Genomic DNA, 20968 nt, shown 5'->3' with positions numbered 1-20968 from the left:
CCATACAAACTGAATTAGGAAATGTGTAAGGAGAATTCAGGGAGACTCACATCCTTCACAGGCCCTGCATACACAGGGAAACATCAAGGGAAACAAGTTTTGAGATTCCTCTCACTGCACAACTCGAGATTTTCTGGAACTGTTGACCTTTGGCCATCTGAACAGGGAAATATTTCATTAATTTCAAGCAGATGTGGAAGTCCATTTAAATAGATCACATACAAGTGCTCTTCTAGGTCATAACAGCAGAAAGTACTTTTTAAATGCTTTCTGTAGCTGAAGGATAGTCAAGTGTTCTGAAAGTCTCAGGGCTTTTCTTAACAAGTAGGTCTTAGTTCACTTCACCCCTAGAGATAAATATTTTTATCAGTAGATATTTTACATAGATATTTTTTCATCGGTGGAATAAAAGCCCAAGTGTCATTGCATTCCTTCCTCAGCTATATATCCCAAACATACTGATACCAATGTTCAATCTCAAAGGAGAGCAAGATGAGCCACACTGGGGAGGGCTGAAGGTTTGGCTTTTGCAGGCACAGTACAAGGTCCCATGAGCTCTGCTGTGGCACAAAGGAAAGGTGATCATTTCTTGTGAAGTGCTGCTGAATAGTTTGATTTTCTGGGATGTGACGACTCATAAATTTGAATATTCAATCAGTTATTTCTCTGTCCACTTCTATGGGATGTGTGAGTTCCTTGAACATTTTTCTGTGCAGGCACTGTGAGTTGCTTAACAAATATTTTATCTATTTAAGGGGAGTTTGGAGAAGTATGCAGTGGACGTCTGAAGACACCAGGAAAAAGAGAGATCCCTGTTGCCATTAAAACTCTGAAGGGTGGCTATATGGACAGGCAGAGGAGAGATTTCCTGAGGGAGGCGAGCATCATGGGACAGTTTGATCACCCAAACATCATTCGCCTTGAAGGAGTTGTCACAAAAAGTAAGTCACTAATACCTTTCCTTAATAGTTTTCTGCTGGCTTTCCCATTCTGTATCATTTAGTATTGAAATTAAGCATTATTTCCTCATTCAGTATGGGTTACAGTTTCAGCAGTCTTCCAAGTCATTGACTGTCAATACTGCAAAGTTTGGGACCATAATAGGAAAAGCATAGCCTGTCTGTTTTCAATTTGAAATGTTTCATTTTTATTTTTTAATAACAATTACCTTCATTCAAGAGAAGTCTTTACAGCTTCTTATGAAATAGGGTGGAGAGTTTGCTTATGGGCAAGTGGAGAAAACCATAAATGTAACTGAGCTGACAATGAAGTCAAATCATCTGGTAAAATATCTTATTTTTGCAAAAGTGCTCATATTTATTTGCTTGAGATTTACTGATTTTGGTACCAGAAGAGATGAATTTCCTATTTTGAAGAAATAATAAGTAAACTCTGTGTAGCTTGTTGCATGCTGCAAATGATTGACCAAAATCCCAGAATAATCTTTGAAATGTTTTACTCCTTATAACTGTTGCAGCTGCCAAGAGAGATCCCTTGCCTCTGAAATCCAGCAGGTTTAGTGGTGTCATGGACTTTTCTGAAAGGCTGAAATATCTAGTTATCACTTAACTATTAAGAAGTCTAATTAACATGCATATAATTTCCTCAATGACTTTTTTCAGTAATGAATTGAAAAGCTCATGATATATTCGTTTCAAATCTAATCATTGTCTCGACCAAACCTTGCTGTTTGGTAATTTGCAGAACTCACATTTTTCCTTTAAAGGGAAGGATTGTGTCTATAATGCAGTGTCCTCTTAAGATCACAGTATACACAATAAAATATTTTATGAACATTTCCTGGTTTCACCTCATTACAACACATTTGGAAATGTTTGGGAAACACAAAAACTAAGAACAAATAGGAAAGTTGAGCTCCTGAACTCATGTTTTTGGAATGGAATTTCAGTAGGGGTGTGGAATGACCCAACCATATTCAAATCTGTCTCTCTCTGGTTCTAAACGAAGATGATCTGTTTCTTTCCTCACACAGTATTGCAAGGATAAATGTATTGTTATTTAGGTATGTTTGGTTAGCAGACTAACAAAATTGCATTGCAGGAAAGACACAGTTTAGTCTCTCCACTGCTCTCCTGTCAGTCACAGCTCTGTGACAACAAACAGGAGCACAAGTTAATGCTGGCTGGGCAGCACTGGAGATCTTGTCAAGAGATGTAAATATGCAGGAACTTAAAGTGAATTTAGCTCCTTGCTGCACACTGAGCACTTCAGCAAATAAATTCCACCAGTCTTCACCAACAGGGGCAGTTTATGAATGAGTGTCACAGATCTGGTCAGGATCTATGTGGTGGATCTTGTAGGGTGTGTCTCATCTGAAAAAGGCAAAGTGTTGTGGTTTGGGAGCATTGTTTAAATACAATTAAATGGTGCATAGGGAGTGCAGTATAATAATGTCCTTGGCAATGGCATGATTGTTTAATCTTTACCACATTTGTAAGTTTTCTTGCTGTGATGCCTCATCATCAGTCATAGAGGGAAATCAAGGTGGCATTCAGAAAAGAGAAACAAACAGGTAAATCAGTGCTCCAATATTAGAATATTTGTTGGTGTTCTACAGGAAAGATTATAGAGAAATGTAAGCCAAAACATCATCATTGGCAGTTCTGCTTTTCACCAAGGAATCACCAAACTTCATTGATGTTTTGTAATGTTTGTTTGAAGGTAGTTTAAAAATAGCGGGTGTTACTGTTATAATCACATTGTTGTCTAAAAATATGCATCTCTCAGATATAAAATAAGTCGTGGAACTTTGAAAGAAAATATTTTGGTATCAGGCAGTATTAAAAAAATAAAATAAAACAATTACACAGCCATAATTACAGAATGAAAATCAGCTATGAAAATCATGAGCAAAGTTCACCCCCAGGCATAGAAAGTGCAACTTAAAAGAATTGTAAAGGACAGGGCTGTGCTGCACTGCTCTCCTACAGGGAAGGAGCCTGAAGGCAGGCTGAGCCATGCACACATGCACTCTGCTGTTCCCATTTTGTTTTTAGGATGTTTTCTTGCATTTATACTGCCCCATCTGGGCTAGTTAGAGAATAACATGACTTCAGCTTGGAAGAGAGCCTTGCCAAAGTACTAAGTCTGGGATTGCCGAATCCTAAAAATTCATATAACTAAAAAAAAAAAATCATGTAATGTAAATTTCGTATAACTGAAAGGTGTGCTTTAAAAGTCAGACAAAACTTTGTCCTAGGCAAATTATTTATGTGTTGATAGCATGAATAAAAGGTGTTTTGTGCTAAAACCTAGATTAATAACAACAGAAACTGTTTATCTGATGGGCATTACGGTTCCACTAAGCTATAAAGGCACATCAGGTGCAGTAAATTTCATTAATAGATGTGTACTGCTGTTCTTAGCACATGCTTTCCTCTGTGTAACCATTAGTCATTAACTTGTAGCTGTTGCAGATAGATATTGCATCAGTTTGTAAGCAGTGCCTTCCATTACAGTGTCATTGACTACTGAGCAAAAAAGAAAAAGTATTTGGTTGTAATAAGCAGAAGTGCTGTACCAGGTCAATAGCTATTGACTGGGGCAATAACAAATTTGCCTGCTCGCTGCAAATGAGAGCTTTTATCTCGTGCTACCAGCTAAGCAAATGTTAACTTTTAAATTATACTGTTTTCAAAATTGCTGTGGAATATGTACTGTACAGGAGGAAAGAAATGCTAAACTAAGCCTGCTCAAAAGCAGGTCTGAAACAGAGTTTTAATTCCCTCTTCTTATTGCTTCATTTCTCATTTGTCCTAGCTGCAATCCCTGATCACAGAGAGCAGTAGGCAGAACAAGCTTTCTGTTAGCAGGGAGTTCATTTCAAGGGCAATTTGCTGGGCCAAGGCCAACACACCGTGGCACAGAATCTGGATCTGCTCCTATTGCTAACCAGAACTCACAAGGGAAACTTCACCCTGTTTGGTTTTGTTATAGCAACACCTTTCCTTGCATGGTTTGCCAGGAAAGACTGCTTGATTGCCTCACAAATTTATCATAGATGCTTGGACGCGTCATAAAAACATCCATGTTTCCTTCCAAGCCATGTTAGCATGGGGATAATTTTGGGAGCTCTTTTGGGTGTGCCAGGGCATGCTCAGGTGAGTTTTATGTCTGTGGCCAAGCTACTGCTATTTCATAAACAGGTATAAGAACAATAACTTCCTTCTCCAGCGCAAACACGTGACCAACACTGAAAGCTGGGCTCTAGAGAAGTGAGATGTGTCTTCATTTCTACATCATGTTAATTAAATTAAAGCTATGCCTACAGAAAAAATCAGGCTGCATAACTATATCTTCAAAAGGCATGAAAAAGGGTCCCTGACTATTGTAACTGTACTGGAAGAAGTCCAGACTGGAATCTTCAGTTAGTTTTGCTTGACGGTATCGTAGACAATCATTTAAAGCAAAACCTAATCAGTACTATGTAATACTGGTTAAAAAAAAAAAAAATCAATGCATGCAAGGGCTTTGTTACATTCATAATCATTTTGTTCCCTTGCCACACAAGCTTTACCCTAAATAGCTTCCAATTCTTAGAAATGATTTCTAGGGAATTGCTTCCGTTTCCAAATTTTGACTGCTGAAGGGTTCATACCTGTCACATGCACAAGAGGAATCTTTTTAAGGCATTCTTTTTCTTTGACAGCATTATGTACACTTTTATTCTCCAGAAGGATTTTCCAAATAGCCCCTTCACAAAAGGAGGATAAATGAAGACAGCACCTATACCTCTGGTTCTGTGTAAACTCACATCCTCAGACACAGAGCCTGGGTTTGGAATGACACTTATGACCCCTTATTGTTTCCTCACTGTTTTGATTTAAAGGCTTTCAAATTGTGAAGAGTTTTGCAGTTCTGAAGTCTTCAGGCACTCATTTGCAGATCAAATTTAAAGCTTTAATCATTGAGTTTCTTTTCAAATTATTGCATATAACCCATTCAGTGCAACAAAAGCCCTAAAATCACTGCACTTTTCTTTGTCCATAAGGGAGGCAAAGCAGCAGTAAGATCCTTTTCACTGCATTTTACCTTATGAAGCTCTTAATATCTTACTTTTTTTTTTCTCCAGAAATTCAGGACATAATGAATTCTTCTTTTTTCAACCAAGAGATTGTGCTCTAGGCCTTTGAGCCTTTATTGTAATGAATTTAGTGTTGCCCTTTTCTCCCACCTGTTAAATGACGTTCAGAGTCCATTTCAGAAGGTGACATATTTTGTCACATTTTGTGTTTGTTGTACACCTAATGTTGTATATTTTGTTGCTACACAAAAGGATTGAGTCACTTTTGTGGCAGTATTGACAATATCCTTACCTTGGTCATGGATGGTGAAGTTGTACTCCCAGAAAGAGTGATTTTGCAAAGTTTAAATGCTGTTTATGGACAATCCACTGTGGTGGTGGGACTGTATGTGTGTCACGAGCCAGGGGACTTTACATGGCATTGAGCATAAAGCTGAATTTTTCTGATAAAATATTCTTGTGGTTGTGCACATAATGACAGACAAAACAGCAGGATCTCAGCTGTGTTACAAATTGTTCAGTAAGTGGAGCTGTAAATTTAAATTTGGCTGGCTCCCTTTATTTTCGTTTGTATCCTTATTCATAGATAAATATTGCAGCACATCACTGAATCCAGGGTTGGCCTGGCCATCAAATTAACACAAAACCCACAGCCACCACCTGTGGTAACAGTGTTAGCCAAATTTATGAGCTCAGTTTATTCAAGTATGATCCAAAATACAGAGCTGAAAATTAGAGCTGTGAGCATAACACAGACAACATTAAGTATCTGTAGCCTTCTTTCAAAATAGGTTACCCTTCCTTCCTAGTACTGGGAGAAATGTAATTAATGTTGATAGTCCTGAGCTATTTTTACACATGCACACATCCATGTGGACATTTCAAATTACACATGCAAACCACCCTGCGCCCATGTGTTGAAGGCTGCTGGCAAAAGTTAAGAACCCACAATACTCAGTTCTCCTGAATGACATATACCTAGAAGAAATTAGCTTTTAACCCTCTAGAAAATTTTGCATTTGTCTTCCATGCATTACATTCTGAGAATTTTGTTCCAAAAATCAAGGGGCCGTTTTGGTTTCCTGCAGTTCAAATCAGGCCCATTTGAGTGTTCTGCTTTTCCCTTTTTGCAGTTAGCAAGCCATACATCACGACTGTCAATTCTGCTGCTGCATCTTTCACAGGACGATAAGCAGTGAAGAAAAAGCACATTGTCAAACAGTCAAGCAGTAACACCCTGTTAACAGCAGCTTAATCTGACCAGGCTACACTATCTAACATAACTAAATTCCATAATTCTGCTTTCATAGGTTACAGCTGAGAAACAGGATTTCACTTTCTTCATGATCCTTTGCCTTCAGATGTCTGTGTTCAGACACACAGGACCTGACTTTCAAAGATATTCAGATACTTTGACGTGAGATGTGGTTCTAGTAAAAAAATAGGTGACAAAAAATGATTGCTGCTAACAGCCTTGAAAAGATAAAGTCCTGTAGATAAGATATTTATTTAGACCAGACCATTTTTTTCCTTTTCTTTTAAAGGGAAGGCATAGTCATCATTTTTCATAATTAGCATCTTTATTAACCACAGATGATTGATTTTCCATCTGAAATATCTGAATGCAAAATGCAATTTCTTCCTCCACTATGAAAGTAAAGAAGAATATGGTCTAATAAGTTAAAGGGCAAGATATTTCGAGTGTGGAAGAGATATATGAAGGGTTGGGGCTTTTTTAACAACTGCAACCAGAAGATCAATGAATATCAGGGGGAGACAAGATTGCATCGTGCTGACAGATTTGCTGCACAACATGGCTGATCTGTTGCCTGTGCAGGAAAACCATAAAAGCAACGATGAGAGCAATTATAAATGACAATGGCAATTGCAGCTGACAGCCAAAGGAGTGAGGGGGTTAAAGAGTGTATAGAAAGCAATCAATAATCCCAATTCACAAGTTGTATTTGGTTGATTCATTTTGATAAGTGTACATTCATTTGTTCTTCTGTTCCTTTACTTGAGGCAAAAGCACACTAGTAAATGGACATTTTATTGAGCATGGGAAAAGACTGGGGATAACTCTGCATACATAGGGCATACTTTGAGTTGTTTTACCCCATTCCAGGCAGAGCATCCTGCTACACCTTCCACTGGCAAGCAGGAAAAACATGTTTTAAATGTAAACTGCGTTAGTAATCTCCAAATATGTGTGGTTTTTCAATACCAACCATTATTGGGTTTTAGTATTATTTATTAACATTTTTGTTTATTATTACCCATAGACCCTCCAGATTTAGTCTCTCCATACAAACCTCTGCAGCAGAAGTTTGCATTGGGATATTTCCTACAGCTTTAAGGCTCACACCCAAATTTCTACTGCAAAGCAACAAGCTTAAGGTATCTTTAACAGCAGATTCATACCATGAGGATGAATTGAAAAATGGATGGGTAATTTTCTCATATAAATATCTGATATTGTGTTTTATGGCAACATGAGAGTTGGATGTGAGGAAAAGAAACTATTTCACTGACTATAATTATCTCTCTGATTTTTAATACATACATAGTTCAGGTTCCAGAAAAATAAATAACTTAGATGCAAACTGTTTGGGATCCTTTCCAAACTCCTGGTTGGAAAATCAGTTTGCAAAAAATATTCCTTCATAAATGTTACATTTCTTCACAGATAAACACAGTGCTTGTAAATCAGGAGAGGATGATAAAGCTGTTAAGGGAGAGACAATTGAAAGAGAGAAGCAACATGAGAAAGAAAAAAACCATTATTTTAAAACATCATAATAGATGGTGTGAAGTTACAGAGTATTCAGTTTAAGTATGTTCTAAATAAAAGCACAAAACATTAATGACAATCCTGTAAACAGATTTTCAGAAGCAAATGTATTCAGACATTCTCAAATAGATTCATAACAACATCCATCTGCAAATATTGTCATTTTTCAACTGAACTTTAACAAGGTAATTTCTGCTGGATAAAATTTGAAAGCAAATAAGTTTAGCTGATAATGACTTCATTTCAGTATTTTATCTAGAGAACCATAGTATAGAATTCTTATAGTAGTAAAAATCTGAAACAAACTACTGTACTGTTGCTAGAATTCACATAATTGATTACCTTTCTTCCTGAAACAACAGAAACTTGTTACTATCTCCCTAGAGTGACAATAATTAATTTACCCACTTTGGAAGAGAGTCTCCCCTCTTTCCTATCTCTGCTTTTTTCCTCTGCTGTAGTTGAGCAGAGAGCATTCTTCAGCATACAAGTGATTCAGGTAAGACTGGCAATTTACTTCCAATTTTCAATGAATTCCCTTATAAGAATTGAAAAATGTGACTTTGTGGCCTAACTAAACAAATACTGCCCGTCATCTATCCTGACAGAGTCACTGTAGCCAAAACCAGGCAAGGAATATGAGATGAGAGAGGTTTTACCACATGGCGTTCACAGAACACCAAGTGGTCTTTGAGCTGCAGAGAAAATCCTCTGAACACACTGGTATCAGCAAGGAGATAATTAACAAGCACAGCTAATTCTCTTTGGTCAGCAGCATTTTTCAAAAAAGAAAGCAGAACTCCTGTCCATGCCCAGCCCATCAGAGAGCTGCCCACAGCCTGTCTTGGTTTCCCAGCTGTGGGCTGGGACACCTTCACTGAGCAGAGGCAAAGAGGATTTTCTGTCTAACTTATAGACTTGTAAATCTAAACCAGCATTTAATCCACTTCTAATCAAGGAGCTCATTCCAAGTCACAATTCTGGTAATGGCAGCGATCTTTCCACTTCTAATCCTGGCATCTTTTATTTGAGGAAGTCACTTGGTGTTTGTTACAAGGAAAGAAATCAAACCTGTGGGCTTAATTTCATTGCTATTACTGCACAGTGAATTGTGAATGCTATGAATGTGAAATAGCAAAAGGAATCCTCAGTTTATACCCTACATTTGTTCAAAAGAAAATCTCTCAGCCCCAAGGGGGTTTTTTCAGCTGAACACAGTGAGGCTTTTTCAGTGATACTGATTATTGCCTAAAAGTGGGGAGTGTTTGTCTCCCACCCCTGATTCTTACTGTAACAGAGTAACAAGGCTGAAAGAGGAGAAAATCAGAGCTTTAGCTGCAGAACTGCAGAATGCACAGCAGGCTGCATCAACACATTCATCTTGAGATGTCACCCATGAAAAGCTATTTCACTCACTAAATTAAAACTTACTGCAGCTTCTAAACATGAAGTACAAAACTAAAACCAAATCTCTGTTTTTATGGAAATACCATAAAAATGGGCAGCTGAAAATTTAAAAGCCCCTGGAACTTCTTAACCATCCCATTTACCCCATCAGCATTTCACAAGGGAGTTTCCTGTCTTCAGGGATGAAGAATTCCAAATGATAGGAATGCTTAGAATTTTCCTTCCAAAATAATAAACAGTGGATGAAAAGATAATTCAGCTAATTTTCAATGGATTCATAATTCCCTGAAATAATGGCGTATACAAAATGAATCAGAAAGGTTTCAGCTGATATTGCAGGCTTTGTTGTCTTTTATCATGAAAACTGTAATTTTAAAGTATTTTGTTTCCATCGGATAATGAATGCATGATAATGAAATCCAAATGTACAGCATACAGTGCTTGTAGCAGTGTCCTGGGTAACATACATTCCTATAAACACGTAAAGATTTCAGGTTCTTACTTAGCCTTGTGCTAAAGCTATTTTCCGATTAGCAGGGACTGAAAATTACTTATTTAGTAGACAGCTTAAGCATACACAGATAGTTGTATCCCATAGAAGCTCAGTATTTCCATTTCTATTCCATTAAGACTACAAAGATGATTCAACACAGCAGTTGTTGTTGCTGTTAAAAGCCTTAATCATATTAATGTTGTCACACCAATCTTCCCAGCAACCAGAACCTCGGTGTGCATTGACATTTAACACATCACAAAATAAATGCCTGTAGTGTTTGTAGAACTCCTTTCAAGCAATTCCCTCATTTTTCCCCCCTAAATCACCTGTTTGTCTAGAAGCAGCAAGGGAAATTAAATTAGATGTTAATATTCTCCCCAAACATTCTGTAAGTTACATCAGTTCCTCCTTAGGAACTATAAGCTTCTTTCAGCATTTGCTTTTTGTCCCAGAGAAATCATAAGTAAAGCTAGAAGTTGTTATAATTGGGGTTTTCTAAAATAGTCTCATTCTGTGTAAATACTCCTACCTCTGGATTTATTCCCATCTGCCAGACAAGAAATGAGAGGGCAGGTTTGTAGGGAAGCATTGTCTTTCACAAGGATCTCAAGGTTAAACTCATCAGGGATGGAGATCTGAACAGCAGCTTTGCCCTGCCCTATGTTTCTCTTCTTCGTGTTTCCAGACAGACCTTGTGAATTTAAATCTGGAGCAGAAATTAGGGAACCTGATGTAGAAAAGCAGGACTTTGAAAATATGATCCCCAAGAGCTGGGCTAGAAGGGTCTGTTCCTCAGAAATGGAGCCAAAGCACAGGAAATGCCTCACTACTTCCAAACCAGTAAACTGAAGGAAATTCAGATTTAAAATCTAACTGAAGAGTAAACCCAAAAAGCACGGAAATAAATAATCCAGACACCAGGGAAAGGCAGTCAAAGGACTCTACGAGTTCTTGAAAGTTCAGTGAGGGGTGACACAACTATTTGTGGGTGTGATGTCAGCTGCTCTGGTGGAATCTGGGGAAACAAAATGGGACCACCCCTTTGAAAATGTGCTGCTGAACATGAGAGTATAAATTTCCCTCACACTGTGCACAGCACAATGCAGGTTTGGTTTTACTGGTTTAAGTACCCTAGAGCAGAATTCAGCCTTCAGGAGTTTCACTGTGTTCTTTGCAAGGTAATGGAAATCCTCACATAGTTCACTTGGACGTGGTGGCCTCCAGAGGTCCCTTCCAACCTCAGCCATTCTGTGATTTCAGCAAGAGTTAAGCACAGTAATTTTTGTCAATTCTTGTTATGCTCTAATATTTTGTGATGTCTGTTGCAAAATACTATTTAGTGATCTTGAAAATTAGATATTTCTAAGACATATGAATTATTCAGGTAAGAGTTTAGGCATACCAATCTATGAGGTTTTGCTTTCATGAAAAAAAGCTCTAAAATAAATTAAGAGCATATTCTAAATCTCGAGATTATTGCATTGAAAAATGTTTGTTTTCTAAATGTACTGAGAACATTGATCCAACAAATTCATCAGGGATAATTTTTTTCCCTGCTTTTGATTTTTTTTCCATTGCAAGTCAAACCTTTAGAGTGCTCTGAAAATGGTAATCTGACATAATAATTTCAAACTTTTATAAAGCCATTCCTTATAAAAACCTTCCATAAGTTCCATCATAAAAGATTATGAAGTAATGTGCCATTCCTGGTGGTCTAGGAAGGATAAATCAATGAAATCATGTGAGAGAAAAGTCAATCGGTTTTCAGTAGTTTCCGTAATGAATGTATTTCAAATAATTTTGGAAAAAAATTAAGGCTCTGACCCTCCTTCTAAGTTCCCCGAGGAAACACCAGTAACAATAAAAACCAGGTTTTATTTTAGAATGGGAAGTGCTCATAACAGAAGTCAGCCTTCTCTCAGACATTAAGTGATAAAATGGGATAAATCCCCTACATAGAAGCAGGAAAGCTTTCTGCATTCTGTCCTCCGGTATTTTGTTACTAAATGTTCAGCCCACCGTGCATGAAAATGCAGTTTGGAGTGAAAACAGCCAGTTGCTTCCTGCCAAACTGAATGCAAAGGCTCGGTACAGCCCTCACTTCCCCAAAGCCTTCACCTGCAGAATTCCTGAGAGCTTTCTCTTAGCTGGGTTTTAACAATCCCTGCATGGAAAGCATCAAGAGGAGTGACAGAAACAAATAGCAATGGGGTTTTTACATTAAATACACCAACTGTGCTTTTTTCCTCTTTTTTTCCAAACCAAATCTGTGGGAAAGGAACAACAGCCTAAAGTCTTATTTGCTGGTGCCAATGAAGAGATGGTACTTGTATGAACAAATAGAATGACCTCTCTAGAACCCCTCAATCCAGTTTGTTAAATTAAGCAGCCAAAGAGCTGCTTTTGAATTTGTAGCTGCTAGATGCTCAGAAGTACACAGCACAACGAAATGGTCATTTCCACCTGCAGAAAGAATTGAGGTGTAATAAATAAGGAAAACCAGCAGTGACAAAGCACAGTGTTGTTGGTGCTGCAGGGCCATGGATGTGGGCTGGGAGCAGTGGCTGTTCCTGCTGGCTGGCCATGCTGTGACCATGCAGTGCCAATAAATGGGTGTGAATTAATGTCTGTGCTCCGGAGCTGAACTAAGCATATGGATTTCCTTTGCCCAGCCACCTTCTCCTGCCCTTCTGCTCAGTGGGATAATACCCTACTAAATCCATGCCAGCTGAGGATGCTGTACCAGTGACTTCCCTATCAAATTCCACAATTTGTGGGATGATACTCCCCCAGGAACAACAGCTGAGGTGGAAGGCAGGCTAATTGATTCAGCACTCCCCCACTGCCTCTGGGCTCAGGCACTTAGCTGTAATTATTGTGAAACAGAAGAATTTACACCGAGTCATAAACTGGTATCAGAGGGCTCAGAAAGTGGTGGATACTTCATGAGCTGTCAGCAATTCTGAGTATTGCTCTGTACTTCTACAGTTTCAACACACTTTTCCAATATTGTAACTAATGTGGTTTCCCATGTTGAGGTGACACAATGTTTTGTGTGTAACTGTGGAGCAGGGAGAGATTTGGGTTTTCTCCTCAATAAATCCATGACTAAACTGCTAAACAACAACTGCGTTTGAGGGCACTGAGGAATCAGGGCTTAATACTCTTGTCTCCTTTTCCCAGTTTAGAATCTTGTGCTGAAAGTTCTTTCCATTAGTGTTGATGCCTTGGGAAGGCTGACCTAGAACAGAGATTAGACAGAGCTAAGAGAATACAGTAGGTATTTATTAAAAAGCCTTAAAGGATCCACCTTCGGCAGTACAAGACCCTGACCAGGCTGCACCCATAGTGGACCCAAAATGGTCACAAAATGGCTCGCCAGTCATGAGGTCTCACACTTTGGTAGGTTTTGGTTCATTTGGTCCATATTGGGGTTTAATTGTCCAATTACAGATTCAGATCATGAAATCCCATCCTTCTGGGATTTCCTTTCCTTTTCCTTTCCTTTTCTCTCTTCAGTTCACCGTTGTTTGTGCTTTTGGGCCTGAAAACTTGTAACCATTGTCCTTGGTCCCCATCTGGAGAAGGATTTGTTTTGCATACCTACCCTGTGAAGAGAGCTTACTAGCTCTTAATGTGAGGCTCAGAACTGCACCTAGGCACCACAGAATCTGAAAAACGTGAAAGCTAAAACTTAAGGCAACACTGTGAGTGCACCCACTGCAAAAATGAGTGGTAATTTTTGCAGAATACAACAGAAGTGATGGGGAGCACGAGTCTCTGTATGATATGGACTGACAAAACAGCATAATTTCTCAAGAAATCTGGTTATCTAGGTGACTCCAGGGGTCCCTTCCAACCTTACACATCCTGGGATTCTGTGTAATTCATTCAAATATTTCATGGATGTTTATGCAAACAAGTGAATATTCTACTAACTTTTGAACCACTGTAAATGCCCAAAGCTCTTATCAAAGCTCTGTCCATCTCGTGGTGATTGATGTGGCTTAACAAGAATTAATTTATCTGCAGTGGTTATCACCTTTCCAATATAAAATTATGTAATCAAGTCTCAAACCCTTCTCACATTGTGCACATGATAGAAAAAGCACACCCAAGGCTGAAAAAAGGTTCATCCTGGGGCTGTATTTTAATTTAGATCTATGCATGTTTTAAGATGAATTAACTTTTAGTCTCTCATTTGTCTGTATTTCTTTTGTTGATGGATACTGGTCAGGGTGGAATGTTACCAACCCTGACCTTTTCAGAGGGTGTTTGTGGACTTCTGGAAGAGACTAAAGGAGGTCTTGTTCCTGTAACTCTGAGTTCTGCTTAGTCAGAGACATTTCTGAGGTGACAGGAGACTGGATGGGATTCAGTTGCCTAAAGGGACACTCAGTGCCTGCTCTTGAATATCCAACTGCTGCTTTGCCTCTTACTGCCACTTTCAGAGTGCAAATCTCCTGCCGATCGTGTCATGACTGCCCCTCAGCTGGGAATGTCTCAGGTTTTTTAGAACATCTCAAATGGCACAAACCATTTACACTTAAGCAACTGAATCACAGCTTTCAAGTGTGAGAGAAAAGTTACTTATATGTATTCTTTTAGTTGTTTGCTGCTTATAAAACACCAATAATTTTAGTTCCCTTCTTAGTATTCATAGATTTACTTGCTCTGAAATTCATTGCTCCTTGGGTTTTTTTCTGAATATGTACAATAAGTGAAATAAATTTGGGTTTCTCTTGATTAATTTCTGTAACAAACTTATTGTAAGACTGTTAGGAAACTGGAGTTATTTGCCATTTAACAGCATTTAAATAGGGGAAAATGACAATGGTGAAGCTGAAGCTGTTTGGTGTTTCTGAAGGTCTGTAAATATGGTGTGACTCAGTGGCTGTACCTTATGGTTGGTGTCATTTGTATTTTGAAAGAGAGGAGCAGTGTTCTATTTGGGAAGTCTTCACATGCTCATTATTTAGCCTTTATGTTTTAAACATAGTACCAAACATCTTGGAGTTAATGGAACAATTTCCATTTTAAAATTGAATTTTTGTGTACTGCATTCTGTAGTGTCTGTCAAGGATCACTCCTGTAAATATTTTAAAGTGAACACCATGGAATTTGGAAACACTGTTATAGGAATGCCAAAGACTTCTTTTGAGTGTCCAGAGGGAAAACTTACCTTTAGCCATCAGATATAAAAGTACTGCATCTAGATCAGAAATTAAATGAGTTATTTTTCCACAGATTGTTTAATTACAAATTTAAAGGACAAATAGATTGAGGGGAAACATTAGAACTTTTGCTTGAAAAATACAAGTAAAAAACTCAAAGCTCTCTCAGGGTACTTTAAATTCAGCAAGTGCATTTGTGTTTTGAGAGTAGATTTTAACTATATTTTTATTAGAGAGGAAAAACATCCCAAGTGTTGAGGGCCATTTATTTTTCTCATTGTGTATAAAGGTCACGATGCTTCCTGTCTCTTGAAAGAACAAATATGAAGTTACCTGCAAGGTGTGGAAAACAAACTTGCCATTGCCTAACTTTTTGGATGGATGCTTACTTGATGCACTTGCAAAAGAACCCAGATTATTCTGATTATCAGCTGAGATTTGTTGCCAGGTGGGAGGATCTTGACGCTGTGCTTTTAAGTGAGATGTGCAGAGCTGTAATTTCAGATCCATCTTTGACACTGGCACTCACTGAGCACTAACATGAGGAAGTTGAAACGATGTCTGCAGATCTCTGTACAAATGCTGAAAGATGAAACAGTGAATCAAATGCTGAGGCATCTTCATTTCTCACCACCACTGCAGTAAATATGTCTCAAATGTTTGTTTTCAAAGAGGTGGATGAGATACCCATTGTTTCCAGGAATAAAACTGTGCATGTAGGCAGTGAGAAGAATATATAGTTTATTATATTGAAAGCATAAAATGTGTTGAGCTTCTGATGAGAGCAAAGCAGAAAGGGGCCATTTTCACACTGCCTAAAATCAAAAAGTTAAAATTATATGAGAAATACATAAAAAAGCTAAAAATCTTCAGCATCCCTACTTCTGGTTTTTGCCTGTATATTGACAGGTGTTGGGAGGTGTGACAGAAGCTCTGACTGATGGAGCTGCCTTGACACACAATTCAGTATTTTAGCTGCAAATTCTGGTCCCCCTTTGGGCCTTGCCTGACATGACTTCTGTCAGGTGGCTTTAAAATACTTGTGGAGAAGAGCTTTGCTGGTATAGCCTCACCTGCCCTGGTCTGTCTTTGGTTTGAACACAACAGTGTAACACGCCTCTGTGGTGGAGTCATTTGGAAAGCATTATGAGTATCCCACAGGTGCAATTTGCTGTTGAAACACCAAATTTTTCTGCTGCTCCTAGAAGTGCAGGAATTCTCCATTTGCAAACTATGCAGAAAACGCTTTTCTGGTTAAAGCTGTGTATTGTATGACTTGGTTAAAAAGCAAACAAAGGTTTTTAACTGCTTTTGATGAGATCTGTTCCCGTGAAACCACTGTTAACTCTGCAGAGATTTGGTTGTTCTTTCTTTAAACAGTCAACTTCTTTTGTCAGCCAGAGAACAAGTCATTTGATTAATGATCATTTTTATTTCTTTGAAAGGATCCTTCCCGACCATTGGGGTGAAGTCTCTTTCGAGATTCCTGAGGGCGGGATTTTTAAATAGCATCCTGGCCTCACATCCAGTGGCAGGGGGTGGATCTTTACCCCCCAGCATTTCCTCTGGTAGGTATTCCAGCCTGTTCCCACACATCCATTTTTTATTTCCTTTACTCTCTGCCACATCTCTCCGCACATCTCAGGGAAACAAAATTTGGTGTTGGTCAGACAGGGAGGTCAGATGTCCTTTGCAATAAAAAGCCAAACCAAAAGGACATGGAAAAGACAGTAACTTCTTGGGAACGAGCCATTTTCCTGAATTCATGTATGGGAGAAATTGTGAGGGAAAGTGGGCTGCAGTTATGTGGCCAACGTAAATATCAGAAGAGAAGGCCTGGTGTCCTCTAATCATCCATTTCATGAAACATGTCCATGTGTATTTGTCCTGCTTTAGGGTAGAAGGAGAGCTCTAAACACACTACTGTAAAATCTGGGAATTTGTGTTACTCTGTGACTCTTCTCTGAAAATTTATATTCCCTTGCTAAAATATGGAAGCAAAACAACTTTGGAAAAGGAAAACTTAATTATGTATTAATTTGGTGTTTGAAACCTTTGTGTGCTATGGTAGCTGCAAGCTGTCTCTCATGAAAACCACCTTTTTTTTTTTGATAACTTTTACCATGATTTGAACTCCTGTAATTGTCTTTAAATGACTGAGGACAGGTTAGAGGCATCCTTTCCAAGATGGAAATTATCTAATTATCCATTCTCTTCTGGAGCCGTTAAACGCCATCTTCCATCCAAAGTAATAAATGATGAGTAAATATAACTATAGTTAGTTAAAACTGAATCAAAGTTTCTTTCCAAACGACATATTTCTGTGTAAAAATGGATCTGTGCGTGGGCTAATGTCGGGCTGGTATCTTTTCTGCACATCCTGCATTACCTTAGTGTTACTTAAAGGTTTTTCTTGAAATAAAAAATCTCTTCTGGTAAAAAGAGGGAGAAAATTGGAAAATTACATAACGTTATTGACTTGCTATACAAAAGAAACCATTGTACTTCTCTATGCCCCATTTTATCTACTGCAGTAATTCTAATTACAAGATGATTCTTACTTTTCTTTTTATTTCAAGCGCTATTATTTCTTTCTTTGCTTTCTTTGAATAGAAGCATCTCAGCAGCTTTGATGTCTTTTCTTTTGACTGTTTGGGTTTCTTTTGTCGGCAGTTTGTGAAATACTTCCCATATTTTTCCCCATGGGACATCTCAGAGTGTTTAATATCCCTTAGGTATTGTGGCAGTCAGCATCACAAGGAGGTGGCACCTGTAACTAAACAACTTTTGAAGAGGAAATACTGCAGGCCCCATAAAAGTCTCTGTTTCCAATACAGTTTTATGTTGAGCATCCCACGGATTCTATTAAATTACAAATGGCCTCAAATTCATGAACTGGCTTCTCAACTACCTCCCTACCTGCAAGTTAATTTTGTAAGATCCTCGGGACTGTTGTTTCCTGAGTGCTTGTAAAGCTTTTGATCTCACAGATTTTGGACTCTTAAATGTAGTTCATTTAATGAAACTCATTCACAAGGCCTTGCCATTAAATGTCTTTTACCAATAATTCTGATTCAATCTGATGAAACATTGAAAAAAATGGAAATTCAACCTCATGATGTGTGACAGGTATCCTCACAAGTTAATTGTGATAAATGTTGTTGTTTGATCTTGTCAAAAGCAACAAAAAAAGGTGAGCAAAGCAGCAACCCCAGAGAATGGGAAGATTTTCAGGTAGCTGAAAGGCAATGAAGAACTGTGATAAATCCAATGGATGAGATGTGTTCCTGTGAGAAAGAATGCATGGCAGGGGTCAGGTGGAATGAAGCTCTGCAGTGCAGGTCAGAAATGGCTGCTAACAGTTGCATCTCAACAATCTTGCCTGTAGTGCTGCTGTTTAACTCTTCCTGTTTTACTTTATCATATTTACATTTATATTAGGCATGGTACAAATTCTGAATTGCCTCTTTCTGTATCAGAGATGACCAGGGGGTGCCCTTTCCATCTCTAAATTGTTAAAAGCAGCTTTGCTTTACATGTGAGAAAAAAAAATCCCACACATTTTTGAAAAAAAAACCAAAACCCAAGAAAACAAAGAAACAAACAAACAAAAAACCACCAAAAAACACCACACAAACCCAAACCAAATCTTGACAAGGTAGTGCTGATGTGAGAGGCTCAGAACTGACTCTCTTGCTGTGCATGGTTCAGTGGAGATGTTTGGGCTTGTGTTGGACAGTAGCTGTCATCAGCCTAAAAGAGATAGTTAGCATTTAATAACTGCAGAATTATAACCTCATTGTTTCACATATTGGTTATGGGTAAGATCTCAGTTAATTTAACTACATGGGAGATGTAAAATGCCAGCATTATCCTGCTATTAGGGTCATTTGGAACCAAGATAATGAGATGCTTTTTATTTACCAAAACCTTTAACTCAAGCTAAGTGGCAGATTGCCTTCCAAATACTCAGAAAATGTGTTCCTTGCTAAAGACAAAATGCTTTTAGATCTTTTTTCTACAAAATTTGCCACAGATGTTTTAATAAAACACAGAAGTAAACTAGAAAGCCTGCTATAAATAAGTGTCTGGAAAGCAGCTTGGCAGGACCATGCAGCTGTTGGTTTCCTTTTTCCCTCTCTACTTTCATCTCAGTAGTTGAGAGGAGTGTATTCCTTTTCCATTGCATTGACAGCTGTTGATATTCTGTTTTGTGTAATTCAGCTTTTACACTGTGCAGAGATTCTCTTATGTAAAAGGTATCCTCATTTAGCCAGCTTAAAGATTAATTTATGCTGCTGGGGTGAGGCATTCCATCTTTCTGCATGAATAGATTGTCTCGAATGTAGGTATTTTTTAAGCCTGGACATAACTTCTAATGCAATAGTGCTTATGTTTGATAGTTGCATCAAAAGTCTGTCACTGCTGTACAGCAGTTGCACTGGAAGCAAAACTTAAGGCAGGCTTGCAAAATTTATCCTAGATTCTTGCAGAAACAAGCCCATTTGCAGACAATGGCTTCCTTTTTATTTAGCTATCATTTATGTCACAAATCACTCCATTCCTTGTTATTCCACCTGTTAGCAGTACAAACTGACATGACTTAGCTGGTGTAGGTCTGCAATGACAGATGGATTCACATGAGCAGTAAGTGCTTTTCTCAAGTGATAGCCTTGCATACATTAAATAGAATTCTTAAACCCCTTAGCATTTACACTCCTCACCATATTGATGCTGGCACAAGCTGTGGAAGCTTCCTTCATCACACACACATTGTGAAAACCCAAATTATAAACTGCCAGAGCTGCATGTCCCAATTCACATTCCAGCTCTCCCAAACTGGACCCCCTGCTCTTTGCTCCACTCTGGGGGAACTCTCAGCTCACAGCTCCTGCTTGAAGCGACGTGTGAAGGGTTTGTTGTGTATTTACAATTTTTCTGCCCGTGCTGCCTGGCAGAAGCTGCAGGCAGGAATGATGCACCACTGTCTTTGAAGAGCCACAGATTGCTCAGCTTGCTGAGCTGGAAAGGAGAAGAGGGAAAGCAAATACCTCTCCTAAAACTCTCCTAGTTTAGCTCCTTTCAAGCTAAACTCCTTCACCGAGTTTTTCTGTCAACAAGAAGTAGAGATGGGTGCCAGGCTGTGAGCAGCCATGGGAAGGTTCTGTTCGCCAGACCTCTCCTTCAGACTGTTCAGCATTCAAACTGCATTAGCAAGAGAACAATTCCGAACCATCAGGATTGTTCTTGCCATGAACTCCTCTCTGTGAGTATCATCTCCCCACTGGTCAGCAGCTGGACCATTGCCCCCTGTGCCACTCACAGAGCTCCTCTCTGAAGCTTCTGTGGAAGTGTCCTGATGTGACTTTTTTAATGAAGTATGACCATCAGGTATTTCCTGCCACTCAATTTGTGGGCGTTAACTATCCAACTCTTTGACTTTGTACAAAAACAGAACATAGAAATTTGATTTGATGAAACAACCCATCTTCGTGAACCTCAAAGAATATATTGCATGCAAGAAATTGAGTATGCACTTACTTTCCAGAAACTGGAAGTGATACAGGATGGTTTGGTCACTGCTGTCCTGGATTCCTCTTCAACAAAAAGCACATTCTGCAGAGGATATCCCCTCTTCAGTGCTTTACTGCCTACTTATTTATGGCTCTTTGTCTAACACACATTACAATGTTCACATTTATTCCAGAAAGCTCCTCAAAAAACTCAGGCATAATTGTAGCGTATTAAACTAGATGATTATCAGTTTTCTTTTGCCCAAAATTAATATTTTATTACAATTTCCAAGTGCACCTGAGTGAGCCCATTATTCTTGATATTGTATAAACTGACATTTGAAAGCAAATTGTATTGACAGACGCTTATTGAACAAAATTACTCAACAAGAACCATCAAGGAGCAATTGTACATAGTGAATTCAACTATGATTATAGTTCTCCAATAATGAGAAAAGTAACTTTTTTCCCCTCCAGTTGATGCACTTTTCTTTACTCTGAATTCCAGCACTTGCGCTTCTGTATTTGTTGTTAAATGAAAAT

At 38.5% G+C, this 20968-nt stretch overlaps 1 protein-coding gene across 2 annotated transcripts in view; it reads left to right on the top strand.

Moving 5' to 3' along the window:
- EPHA6 (EPH receptor A6) overlaps positions 1 to 20968 on the top strand; it is a 367586-nt gene that overhangs the window by 285680 nt on the left and 60938 nt on the right. Inside the window, exons 11-12 of one of the 2 annotated variants that reach the window (XM_063419478.1) lie at positions 756 to 941; positions 16358 to 16480. In XM_063419478.1, coding sequence (XP_063275548.1) covers positions 756 to 941; positions 16358 to 16480 — 309 coding nt within the window. The remainder of the gene's footprint in view (positions 1 to 755; positions 942 to 16357; positions 16481 to 20968) is intronic. The other variant, XM_063419479.1, reaches the window with a different exon arrangement.

This window comes from Prinia subflava, chromosome 25 (assembly GCF_021018805.1).
Source record: "Prinia subflava isolate CZ2003 ecotype Zambia chromosome 25, Cam_Psub_1.2, whole genome shotgun sequence".
NCBI classification, from domain to species: domain Eukaryota; kingdom Metazoa; phylum Chordata; class Aves; order Passeriformes; family Cisticolidae; genus Prinia; species Prinia subflava.
The sequence above is the reverse complement of the archived record's forward strand: the minus strand, read 5'-3'. Positions and strand labels throughout refer to the sequence as shown.